Source organism: Amblyomma mixtum, chromosome 3 (genome assembly GCF_055824585.1).
Source record: "Amblyomma mixtum isolate Tamu chromosome 3, ASM5582458v1, whole genome shotgun sequence".
In the NCBI taxonomy this organism is placed as follows: domain Eukaryota; kingdom Metazoa; phylum Arthropoda; class Arachnida; order Ixodida; family Ixodidae; genus Amblyomma; species Amblyomma mixtum.
In genome coordinates, this window is record NC_143014.1 from 382,387,695 (window position 1) to 382,399,703 (window position 12,009).

A 12,009-nucleotide genomic window follows, 5' to 3' on the forward strand; every position below is an offset into this window, starting at 1 on the left:
GTTATTGACTAAACGCTCAGCATGGTGCGCTCTCCATTTCTGCAGCGCAGCCTACCTACTGAGGTTTTATTCCATCAAAGAGTCCATACGAACAGTGCAGATATGGCACAAATTAAATTCCACATGCAGCTCCTATCCCGAACTCTTGTTAGCTTACTAAGATTTTTTATGTCCACCGAGAAGAGCTTAGTAAGTTCGGATTCGGACGCTAGGTAGTTGACCTTCCGAAAAATATCATCTTTATTATGAGGCCATTCATGAATCTCAAGGTTTTACGCCAGCAATACTCTCCGAGGCTATGACGCGTTAGCGTTGAGATTCCCTTTGCACAGAAAGTTCAGCCTCGGTGTTGAGCGATGAAGCAGGTATCCCACATGTAACCTAGGTCACGTGACCTGTAATAATAATGTTTATTCGGCCACCATGCAGTACATGATGGGAGGGTGCCCATGGTAAAACTTGTCTTCCGACAGCCTGACTACGCCACGGCAATTCGGACTTAACAGTTGGGGGCATACAGTGGTGGCTAACGACATGAGATAATACAATGCGTACTACAATAGACAATTATACGCCGCATAGGCACAGTTATACAACAACATATAAAACAAAACAAACGCCAAAAAAAGCAATACTGGTTGTTACACAGTTCGCAGTGAAGATAAAACAAAAATAAAGCTAGAGCCAACGTCATGGGACATGATGACAACCTGCCCGCCGTGGCAGGTGGCAGCAAAATTATTGACTGGTTGCGCGAGGCAGCTCGGGGAGAGCAATCTGGACAGGAGTGGGAAACTTCCATACACACAATTGTCCAGCAAATGCAGACGCCAGCGCCACTTCCGTCCACAGCGTCTGCAGGGACGCCAACTGTAGCGTCGTATCGTCGTCACGAAAGCGGTATCGAGCAGAGAAAGCTTCATCCCCGAGCGGGATTAAAACCACTTCCCGCGAAAAAGAGCAGCTTCGTATCACGGTTCCTCAGACAATTCGGCTACAGCCGCAGTCTTATAACGCAGAAATCATTCACTCTTAAAGCAAGGGCGCATCCCCGCAAGCTATGAATTTAAAGTAGAGGATTACCATGTTTGCTACGTGATACGCAGGGGACCCCAAACGGCTGAAGCAACCAATTAACGCTATAGCGTCATACTATTAAGGCGGTGCTCTTAAGTCTGCCCTCATGTCTTACCCACCGTCTTATTTTCTCAAATTCAACACTGGCGCGGTCTGCTTCAACCTTCTCGGCCCTCTCCTTGAATGCTGCAGTCCCAGCTGACTCCTATTTTACCTCCAATAAATATATATCACATTGATCGAGCCGGTGTTGAGCAGGTTATTGTACCTTGACGACCATGTCCATGAAAGACTAACTATTTCATTAATTTCGGCTATCCCGATAAGCTTGCTCCTACTTCTGTCAGAACACTTTTAAGCTGGTCTTCTTTTTCTTGTGCGAGCTAGGAAAATTATTTCTCCCCTCGTAGCTTATAACATGAGATGTTTGGAGCTTCCAATTTTTGAAGCGAAAAGCTTCACTACGAGGGTCGGAGCCGACGTTCGCGTATGCCGTATGCCGCGACCGAGTGGAGTCACGCGCAGCGTTCGACGCAACCGCGCACTACTGCGCATGTGCACCGCCTTCTCACCGCCGCTACTACTGCGCGCGCTCCTCTCCTCCCTCCCGTTTGACGTCTCGTTGCAGCCGCGTGTTGCCCGCGTCGCAGCCGGCAACACTCCTCTCCGCATTCCTCCGGGCAGTTTTAACTGCGCCGATTTCCGTCTCCTCCTCCGCCTCCGTGCAGGCAGTGTGTGGACGGCCGTCAAACCAAGCACAACTGAAGCTTTCCGCTTGTGTATGCAGGCTTAAGCAGAGCTAAGCCACTGCCTAATTTTTTCCTCTTCGCATCTAAACCATTAAAAAGTGACTTAGTCATGGCAATTCCGGAGCTAAGATAAGATAAATAATCACATAATCACATTCGCAGCTTCTGAAAAACAGTTACTCTCCAGAAGCCCCTCGTTACAAAGTAAAAACACATTGGAATATTACCAAGAAGAAATGCATTCACATACACAGCAACTCAGGAAGAAAAGCGGTTAGAAATATGCTGCAGAAGCAAGCACAGGAACGACGATGTGCACAAAATTTTAAAGAAAAAAGCTTACTCGGAAATCGTGCCAACCTGCCAGCCTTGGCGCCGGGATTAAACGCGTTGCCGCTCGTATCACCACCACCGTTGAGCTAATGTCACATATGTACACATTCTTACATACTGCACACTCAAGAAGTGCTGTGTCATGTGTTGCCTCTTAACACTACGCGCTAACAGCGCGGCTGGTTTCCTTCTATAGGAGAGCACATGCAGAGCGTCTTGACACGGCGCGGCTACCGAGCGACGATAAAACAGAATATCAAGCCTGTCTTCTCGATGCATGCAAAGGCTCACTGTTGTTCCACCCCTGGAGGGCGCACTGCTACACACCGAAAGAAACGCCGTAGGGTAGTACGGGATAAGTTCAAGCCGCCTGTATGCCAGCACGATCTCGCGACGCTCTGTCCAAGGCGCTCTATCAAGCTGACGACAACTCGGACGCGGCGATTAAGATTCTCCTGATTTGATGGTGTTGATCTCATTTATAATCAATTCTGGTAATTCGCTCATATCCAGACCTGCATCAATGACAGCAAGCATACACAAGTTCTGCAGCGACGGTGCTAAGTGCAACACGTGCAGGTTTGGTTTGGTTTATTGGGGTTTAACGTCCCAAAGCGACTGAGGCTACGAGAGACGCCGTAGTGAAGGGCTCCGGAAATTTCGACCACCTGGGGTTCTTTAACGTGCACCGACATCGCAGAGTGCACGGGCCTCTAGAATTTCGCCTCCATCGAAATTCAGCCGCCGCGGCCGGGATCAAACCCGCGTCTTTCGGGCCAGTAGCCGAGCGTCGTAACCACTGAGCCACCACGGCGGACGTGCAGGTCCGTCAGCTCCTCTTCTTCCTCAGAAATCACTTCGAGATGATCTTCCTCCACAAGGCTGGGTGGAGGACCGAAGCCGCCGAAGACCAACACCCTCTCTCCAAGCACACAGCATCCGGGCGAGTACCTCGCAGGCGGGCCTGATCCGCTGGGCGTCAATTTACTCCAGCACGACTTTTCAACGTTATACTTGTGCATATCTGCAAAGTATGTGTTCAGCACTCCGTTGTAGCCGCCGAAGATATACAGCTGTCTCTCGTACACGAAGGCAGAGTGACAGTCGCGCCCCTCCGGGGCCAAGCCTTGCACTTGTGAGCGCACCCACGTCGCAGTGGTCGTTTCCAGATAATATAAGCAATTGTCGTAAGGATCGTGCGGTCGTGAGAATTCTAGGTTGCCACCCCAAACGTACATGCGGGTTCCGATGGCTGTCGCCGTGTGGTAGTAGCGCCCGAGGGGGGCCTCTCCGCTGGTCGGGACACGATGCCACTCTAGGGTCTCCAGGTCCAGAAAACGTACAAAATTCGATGAACCTCTGTGCAATCCACCAAAAATGTACATCCGGTGACCAAGCACGCACGCCGAGTGGTTAACATCAGCACTCGGTACTTCGCCTCTTACCGCCGGACGGCTCCACATCATGGCATCGCTATCGAAGCGGTAGAGGCCGGTAACCTCTGGGCTGATGTGCTGTCCGCCCCATATGTAGACGCAGTGGCCGTAGGCTACAACGCTGCGGCCCATGATGTAAAAAATCGGCTCAACTTCGGGAAATGGCCGAGTGTGTATTCTATCCCACCGGTACGAGACGGGGTCGAAGGTGTACACGTCGATGATGTAGCCCGAGATTTCATCACTGTCCGGCCAGCAGATGTCGAAACAGCCGAACAAGTAAACCTTCCCTTCGATGGTGACCGATGTTTCGTTGAAGAGTTCTGGAATGCGGTTCAGCCGCGCCGTCCACATCGTTCGATGGCAACCAGTTCTTGCGAAAAGGATATCGGGCCGCTTTGTTCCTTTCCAGTCAACGGCCACGCAATGAAATCAAACCTGGTGGTCGTCGTTATTCGCTTTTCTTCGTCCTTTGTTTCACAGTGCGAGCTGCTGGTGCGCCGCCTGCCGGAATCACTGCGTGGTCGGTTATGTTCATAGCTGCAGGCAAAGAAGAGAGGAAGAAGACGCGCTGCACAGTGGGCGGCGCATGCGCATGCGAGCGCGAGACTTTTCTTCTTTACCTTTACCTTTTTAAAGGAAGGTAAACAGCGCAAAACACAGGACGAAGGAAGAAAAGGACACACAAGGCGCTGACAAACCTCTGTGATTCATGCGGGGTCGTTGAATCTGTGGACCATTTCCTCCTCTGCTGTCCAAAGTTCGCACTTCAGAGAAAGATTTACCTGGAGGTCCCTCTCTCCAGGTTAGGGCTCCCGTTATCTATGCCAGTGCTGTTATCGTTCGGAGCAAGCGCCAAAGGATTTGCTTTGAGTTCAATTTGTGAGAATCTACATGATTACATAATTGCAACCGGTAGGTTGATTTGCTAACTCCTTTAAAAGTCTCGGAGTTTTTTTTTTGTTATTTTTTTTTTAATTATTATTATTCTCGCCAAAATGTTCTTTGTTATTTCACTTCAAATATTCTTCTGTCGTTTTTCATGAATACATTTTTCAAAATTCACGTTTAATCCTATGAAAATTTTCTTATGTATACCACTACACCTTGGCCAATCCCCCCACGTGGGTATGTGCCATTATAAAGAGGTGAAGAAGAAGAAGAAGAAGACTAGCAGCTCAAGTTTAATCCGCCCGGAGCGAAATATTTTTGCTTGGAAAGTTATATCAACCTGCCCGAGCTTCAGCCTGTACCTTTGTTGATGGCACCATTCGATGTGATGACGTCACGCATCAGAAGTAGTTGGCCGATTCACTAATAAGCACCTCGTCTGATTGCATCGCATGCCACATATATTGCAGGCCATGTACACGCTGAAGGCGTGTAGGAGGACGAAAATTTTAGACCTGAGGTGGAGAGTCCCCGAAGATCTAGCTCGACGCGCGTAACAGGCCAGAAGAAAATACGAACATCGAAGCTTGGCTTTGTGTGTATATCCTGAGTGTATATTGAGTGTATATCCTGGTGATTTCGTATTTACTAATTGAATGATCGCTGCGCGGAGCCTATCCCATCTGTCCTCAAGAAGTCAGGCGAGCGCACAGTACGAGCCTCGAATTCTACTTGCCCTCTGCTCTCGACGTTTGCAGAAACACAAGGAGCAGACGTGTCTGGGCAGATGACACGCCGTCTGCGAAAACACCGCCTTTGGAAAAAAGGCATCAACGATTGCTGTCCACGAGAAAAGGAAACAGCCGGGGAAACTGAGCGCTACTGTTTCAGTTTTCGGTCAAGAACAAGTAGAAGCACTAAGCAACCAGGCAGCGGAGAAACGCGTGAGAAATCGGTGTCGATGCCGATTGCAGCGGGGTGGAATCTGGAAAGGTGTAGCTGCGTTTGTCGCTAAACGTCGATGTTTTGTTTGTGTTTACTACACATGAAAAAATTATTTGTGAAAGTAATTGACTTACACTACTAATTACTAGCCTAAAATCGCGCGCATGCAAGTAACTGCTGCTTCCAAAAAATAACGTAATTACAATAAATACTTCTTATAAATAATTAATTACTTCAAGATTACTTGTGAAGCTTAATGTAACGTAGAATGTCGGAAAGTTGGGCTAGTCGGATTGAACTATACATCATAGCGGTGAAGAATGAAGACAAGGGAGAAGAGGGCAACACAGGCACTATCTTTCAACTGAAGGTTTACTACCGCGAAAAAGGAAATATATACAAACAGGAATAAAGGAAAAAGAATCAAAGTCATTCTCACACAAGACTATCTAATATTGCAAAATCGCTCTCTTGTAGTGCGATATATGAAATGTGCGCTGCCTCATCCAGGCGAGCTGTAGTGCGGACGCAAAAATGGGTCTGCAAAAAGCTTTGCTAACATGTAATTCTTCGAACGTATTTCAGGATTTAAACAATCAAATGTGCGTAGCTATGTGTAAATCACATGCTGGTACCAACTTTGTTGCGCACAATAGTAACATTTATTGACCGCATCTTCTGGGCTTATCAGCGTAGCGGTCCCAGTCGTAGGAACAAGGCGTAAAATAGCGATGACGGTGGCCGCGACCTTGCGGCTCCAAACGGTGCCGCCTGGCGAGGCACCTGGTGCGGTACAGTGCCGGAAGCCCGGCATCTATATCCGCGGGGCTCCCCACTTGGCTCCGGGGGCGGCCGGACTTCGGTGATTCTTGTAGGAGGGGAGGCCGTTCGCGGACAGCCACTGTGCGATGAAGATCAGCCGCGACACGACGATGTAGCACGTGGCGGCGATCACTGCCAGGATGGCGAAGATGAGGCACCCCGCGGCATGCTTACCGCGTCCCGCCGGACGGAAGGGAATACGCCGTCCGGGGTGGAAGGCCGCGGCGAACGGCGGGGCTCATCTCCACTGCGCGGCGGCTCTCGTCGCAGCTCCGTTTCGTCCGCGGACTCGTCCGGCACCCCGTGGTTCGCGGCGTCGGGGATGTTCCGGCCTTCCGCCGAACCACTCCTGTCATTCGCCGTCGGTGATGGCATTCGCACCGGGGTCCCCACTGATAGCATACGGGACATGTGCGTCTTTCCAGGACCACTGAGGGCTTGTTCTCTGGGCGGGGCTGGCGCGGATTGCTCGCGGCATGAGCTGGCGCCGTCCAAATTATGTTGTTGTTGTTGTAGCCTTGACAAATCATTCACTTCCTCCGTCTAATATGAAAGCCGCGTTCTTTCTGTCGCAAGACGTGCACATTGCCAGAACAGATGTTCCGGTGGGAATCCTGCGATGTTTGCACTATTTCTTACTAAGCCAGTGTAGCATAACGCATTACAAAAGGAAGAACACATTTCGCACAATAGTTGACCTTATATTCGGCGTCAGAGAAAACGACAAAGACGAGATGAGTACAGCGAGTATTTTCATATAGGGAAGAAGAAGAAGAATAGAAGTGAGAAAGAGAAAGTAATTTAATGAAAGAAGAGTAGAAGCGAGGAACACATCACAGCGCGTCTAGGGCATGAAAGAACAAATGAGATTAAGATGCCTCTATGGGCTTTATTATACGGATTTAGAATTTTGCATCTGCCGCATAGAGAAAATTTTTTTATAATGCAGTAGACTATATCCCTGGAAATTAGGCTTTTTATTTCGAAAGTGCAGCGCTGACTACATTTACGCGCTATCGGCGGGCCAGCGGAAGTTGGTGGCTGGGCAGGGGGAGGGGCAGCCAGTGGTCCCGCGAGGCTCAGTGGTTGGGTGGTTAGTTAGGGGGTGCTCACACATTCCCAGACCATGTCGCAGGGAGTCTGGGAGCCCGGGCATAAGCTACAATTTGGAGTTGTATCGGCGGAGAGGCTGGGCCGTCGGTTTTGTGGCGTCGGAAAAATGTCTGTCTGTAGCTGCCGATATAGGAAAGCTTCCTTTCTCGAGAGTGCACTCTGAGGGGAGCAGGGAGGCGAGATACAGTGTAGTCGAACGCTTGTATTTCAAATCAATTTTTTTCGCCATCTCATGGTTGTTTTCAATAGCCTGACTCTACCGAAAGCCTTTTCGGTGCCGCGGGTCCCTTCACAATCTTTCTGTGCATGAAAACAATTGTTCAGCACCCCTCTCAGATCAAGCTGAAAATTTCTAAAGCGGACCAAGCAAAAAGTTGTGTCTCCTGCTCTTGTCGATCCTCCATTTTAGGTGAACTCACCTTCACCTTCGTTCTCACCTCCGCTGCGTCGAAGAAGTCATCAGATACTACAACTCCGAGAGCTGCGTGATCGCTGTCCTCCCAACCTTTCGACCTACTCAGATTGACTAGCGATCAACGTCTACAGTAGCAATCAACGTCTACAGGACCATCGTAGTCGAAGCCGATGAACCGCCGTTTGTCTTCCCGCCAAGCGACCGTTTTTAGGCGTTCGTCGTTTGCTCGCCAGAGTGAGAATGCATTTGACTTTTGATGCCGGAGATGTATTTCGGAACTGAAAGCACAGGCGTTCCCCTGGTGGCTAGCAAGGATTTTACTCATCATCATGTTTTATACCATTATGGATCAACTCTCAAATGCGACGGGGCGCTGTTTGCGTTAACTTATCGCTCCTCCTCTGATAACACCAAGAAATGCATTAAATACATGAGTGGTGTTCTTCAATATATTTCTCCTTTCAAACCTGCCGTTGTATTGGCCAAAATTTTAATATTGACGTATTGGCGTATTGACAAAGGCAAAATGGTCCCATTTCAGGAAATATCTAATTACAAAGCAAATACAGATCGAAATCTTGCATTGCAGGAAGCAAAGCACAAATGTAGCGCATCTCTGAGGTAAGCAGTAATCAAGTTTAAGCAGCAGCAATCACAGCGGCGGCGACGAGTGCAGAATTTTCGAGAAAAAAAAGATTACTGTGAACTCACAATAAACCTGCAAGATTTGGCTGCACGAATTAAATGGGTTAAAACTTGTATTGTCACCACTTCCGAGAGAATGCGACCCGAAGACTTCCGTTTCATCAGCGCATGAAGTTGGGCTAGTTGGTTTTACATGACTACAATATTACCGCAAAAATGCGTTGTCTCATCTTTTCTTCGCGTCAGCGTTGTGAAAACATTGCTTAACGAGGTATAACTAGCTCACCGAGTATGTGTTAAGCTTGGCCTTGAAAGTGACCTTAGCAAAACCTAGCATAGCTCAGCCCCTGCAGAAATAAAAAAAATATTGCCGCGACCGGGTTTCGAATCCGCGGTGGCGCGAACAGATCAGCTTCTCTGGCCACTGCACGAGGGCACTATATGCTATCGTCGTAGGCGATCACGCCTCGTGTTAAACTGCAACACAATCTCGCGCTGTGCATTGCACAATGTCGTCTTGTATTTTCACCTGCGGCGCGAGCAGATACATGAGATTCACCTCGATAATCACTTAACCTAGGTTTATTGTAACAAGGTGTGCCGACCACCCAGCAAAAAAAAAGCACGAGTCAACCAGGCTAAGCAAATGATTTCGCACGACTACTCGGTTGGGACACGTTAGAACTCTACCACATTTTTTCCCTGCATTTTATAGTCATGGGTGTTCATAATGTATATAGAAGGCGCGTGCGCCGTGTCTTCTCACGGGGTGTCGCACACGAGGCACACTCTCCACCAATAGACTGGGGGTCGGGGGCTCGGCTGCCCCCCTCCATAGATAGCACAAGCTGAGCGTTCTAATGCTGCGAGCTACCTGGAGAAGCACAAACGGGACGTCAGGCGTGTCCGCTCGATGCACAGAGCACAGAGTCCGCTCGATGCACAGATGCTCACAATTGTTCAATCGCGGGCGTGCACGCAGCCTCACTGCCACACAAGCGTCGTCAGTATTTCCGCCATGAGTTCCAGCGCTCTATAGGTCTCCAGCACCCAGCGACGCGGCTGCACAAAAGCGGTACAGCGAAGGAACAAGGGCTTCATTCCCAGAACCTAACCCTAATCGAGGCCCGCGTAGCTCGTAGAAAGTCCGTGGGGCAGCTGCTTTTCCACGGGTCACACTCGAAAGATGCGGGCTCCAACTCTAAATGCGTGCGCTAGCGATGAAACCGCGCTCTCAATGTGCGAAGCGAGGATCTGGCAGTTAAGAGTTGATCGCGAATCACCGCACGTTGGTCCCCAAGCTCGTACAGGGTGTCGTTATGAGACAGCTGGTGAGCGTGGTGGCGAGTTTGTCATACAGTTGGTTTTCCTCGGCGCCGTGCTGACCCACCAACAACTGCACGAGAATGACACATCCGTGTTCTGCAAAGCATTCGATGGTCTCACTGTATACGCACAAAAGCTGCGGACCACGGTTTCGGTTATACAGGCTGCCGAGGGCGGAGCGCTAATCGCACAGCGCGGCGCTCCTAGGTGATAGGGGCCAATAACTGTCCGCCGCAGAAGCTCAGTTTCTAAGGTGTTTTTCAGAATAAAAAGGCATTATTACCTACCTAAGTAAAGACACTGATAACACTATTGTGGCCACCATCTGGTGGCCACTATTGTGGCCACCACCTCACCACCATCTGTGGCTCCGCTGAAGGCGCACCATTCGTTTGAAGTGCAGGACGAGTCCGCTATCTGTGATGAGCCATAAGAGGTAGCGTTGATCTCGTTTCTAATAGCTACCGGTAATCCGCCTACGTCAAAACCTGCTATCGATGACAGCAAGAAGACGCAAGTTCTGCAGTGTAGGTGCTGAGTGCAACACTTGCAGGTCAGTTATCGCCTTTTCCTCTTCAGAAACATCGATGGGCTCTCTTTTCTCATGGTCTGGGGCGTACCCCAAGCCACCAAAAACAAACACCCTTTTCTACCATCACGCTCCAACCGGCCGAGCGCTTAGCAGACGGGCGTAATCCATGTGTTGTCACTTCGATCCAACACGACTTCTCGATATCATACTTATGCGCGTCTGAAAATTAACCGCCCAGCTCTCTTGTGCGGCCACCGAAGATGTACAGCTGTTCGTTGTACACGAAGGTAGTGTGAAGTTTGCGGCCTTTGGGGAGCGCACCTTCCACTCTTCGGCGCACCCACATCAATGTGGTTGTTTCCAGATAATACAAGGAATTATCTTACCGGTCGTTGACCTCTATGTTCAACGCCTGGCCACCACAAGCATACAGGCGGGTTCCGACTCCGGACGCCGTGTGGAAGCAGCGGCTAGTCGGTTCGACTCCACTCTCATGGTCAAGATAATATATACGGTGTGAGGACTCCGGGTCCAAAAAACCAAAGTTGTACATCTGTTGACCCAGCACACAAGCAGAGATACTCAGTATCGCAACTTGGCCGCACATCTCCGAGCGGCTCCATGTCATAGCGCGGGTACCGAACCAGTATAAGCCGCCCGTCTGCGACCTTATGTCCGAAAAGCTACCCCCCATGTAGACGCAGTAGCCGTAGGCGTCAACGTAGTGGACTAAAAAGTTAAGGGGTTCGTCGTCGAGGTGCAACTCTGTCAGTGGCACACGCCCTGTCGCCTTAGTTTTTCTAAGGGACACGGGTTTAGTGGACATACTTCGATAATCATTGTGTGTGTGAGAGTGCGTGAATGTTGAGTATGTTTGATGTCACCTTTTTTTTTCTCTTTCTCTCTCTTTCTCTCTCCATTTCACCCTCTTATTCATCCTCATCTGGAGTAGCATGCCGGGCCTATAACCAGGCAGACCTCTCCATTATCCATTAAAGTCTCTCTCCTCCTCCTCCCTGTCGATTCTGATGAATTTTTATGGCTCTAGATCAGCTGCGGCTAAAGAGCGCCATGGCACAAAGTTGCTTTGTCAATTCAAGTTGGTGTCACAGACACATTTTCCAAACATTTCACACCAGCCATTGTGGAAGGCTTGTCGATAATGTATAAGGCGTGCGCAGTGCACCAGAGCGCACTCGCATCATTGTAAATAAGCTGTCGGGAAGCTTCAAATACAGTCCAGCATGCTGTAGATTGCCTTTGATATGATCTGAACCTGATTCAGTCACTTATACAAGCTTTGACGGATTCTCTCGGCTCACGTTCACGACATAGATGCCGATCGGATGCTTCCAGATTGAAACTAGAATGTATATAGCGAAAACAGGACCATAACTAGCAGGCTATAAAATCAGTGAACATTTAAAGCAGCGTCAAAGTGAGGGCAGACATGCTGAAATAAGTGATAACTGTTTGTCTTTCTGAAGTCATCGCAAAAGACGCAAGTTGTTTCCGGATAAGAGGTGAAATCGACGCCTACCACCACATATCTCTATCTACCACCTGCTCTTAAATGTATGACCAGCAGGGGCTGGGCGGAAAACTAAAATTGGTCACAAAGCTTCATGCCGAAGTGACGTAAATGCGACTCGCTTGAACAAACCACCAGACTGGAGTTGAATCGATTTCAGTGAATAATTCTTCGATCAGAAAATTTGTTCTCTT

General features: G+C 49.3%; 1 protein-coding gene across 1 annotated transcript; it reads right to left on the reverse strand.

Moving 5' to 3' along the window:
• Positions 1-2,662: 2,662 nt before the first annotated feature.
• Positions 2,663-3,949, reverse strand: LOC149357042 (uncharacterized). Its single transcript, XM_089576488.1, has 2 exons — positions 3,605-3,949; positions 2,663-2,674 (listed from the first exon to the last, which is right to left on the reverse strand). Exons 1-2 carry the CDS (start codon positions 3,947-3,949, stop codon positions 2,663-2,665), a joined length of 357 nt encoding a protein of 118 aa, XP_089432614.1.
• Positions 3,950-12,009: the final 8,060 nt, after the last annotated feature.

Coding starts and splice junctions, on each gene's coding strand:
- LOC149357042 (XM_089576488.1), bottom strand. CDS start 3,949: ATGTGGACGGCGCGGCTGAACCGCATTCCAGAACTCTTCAACGAAACA.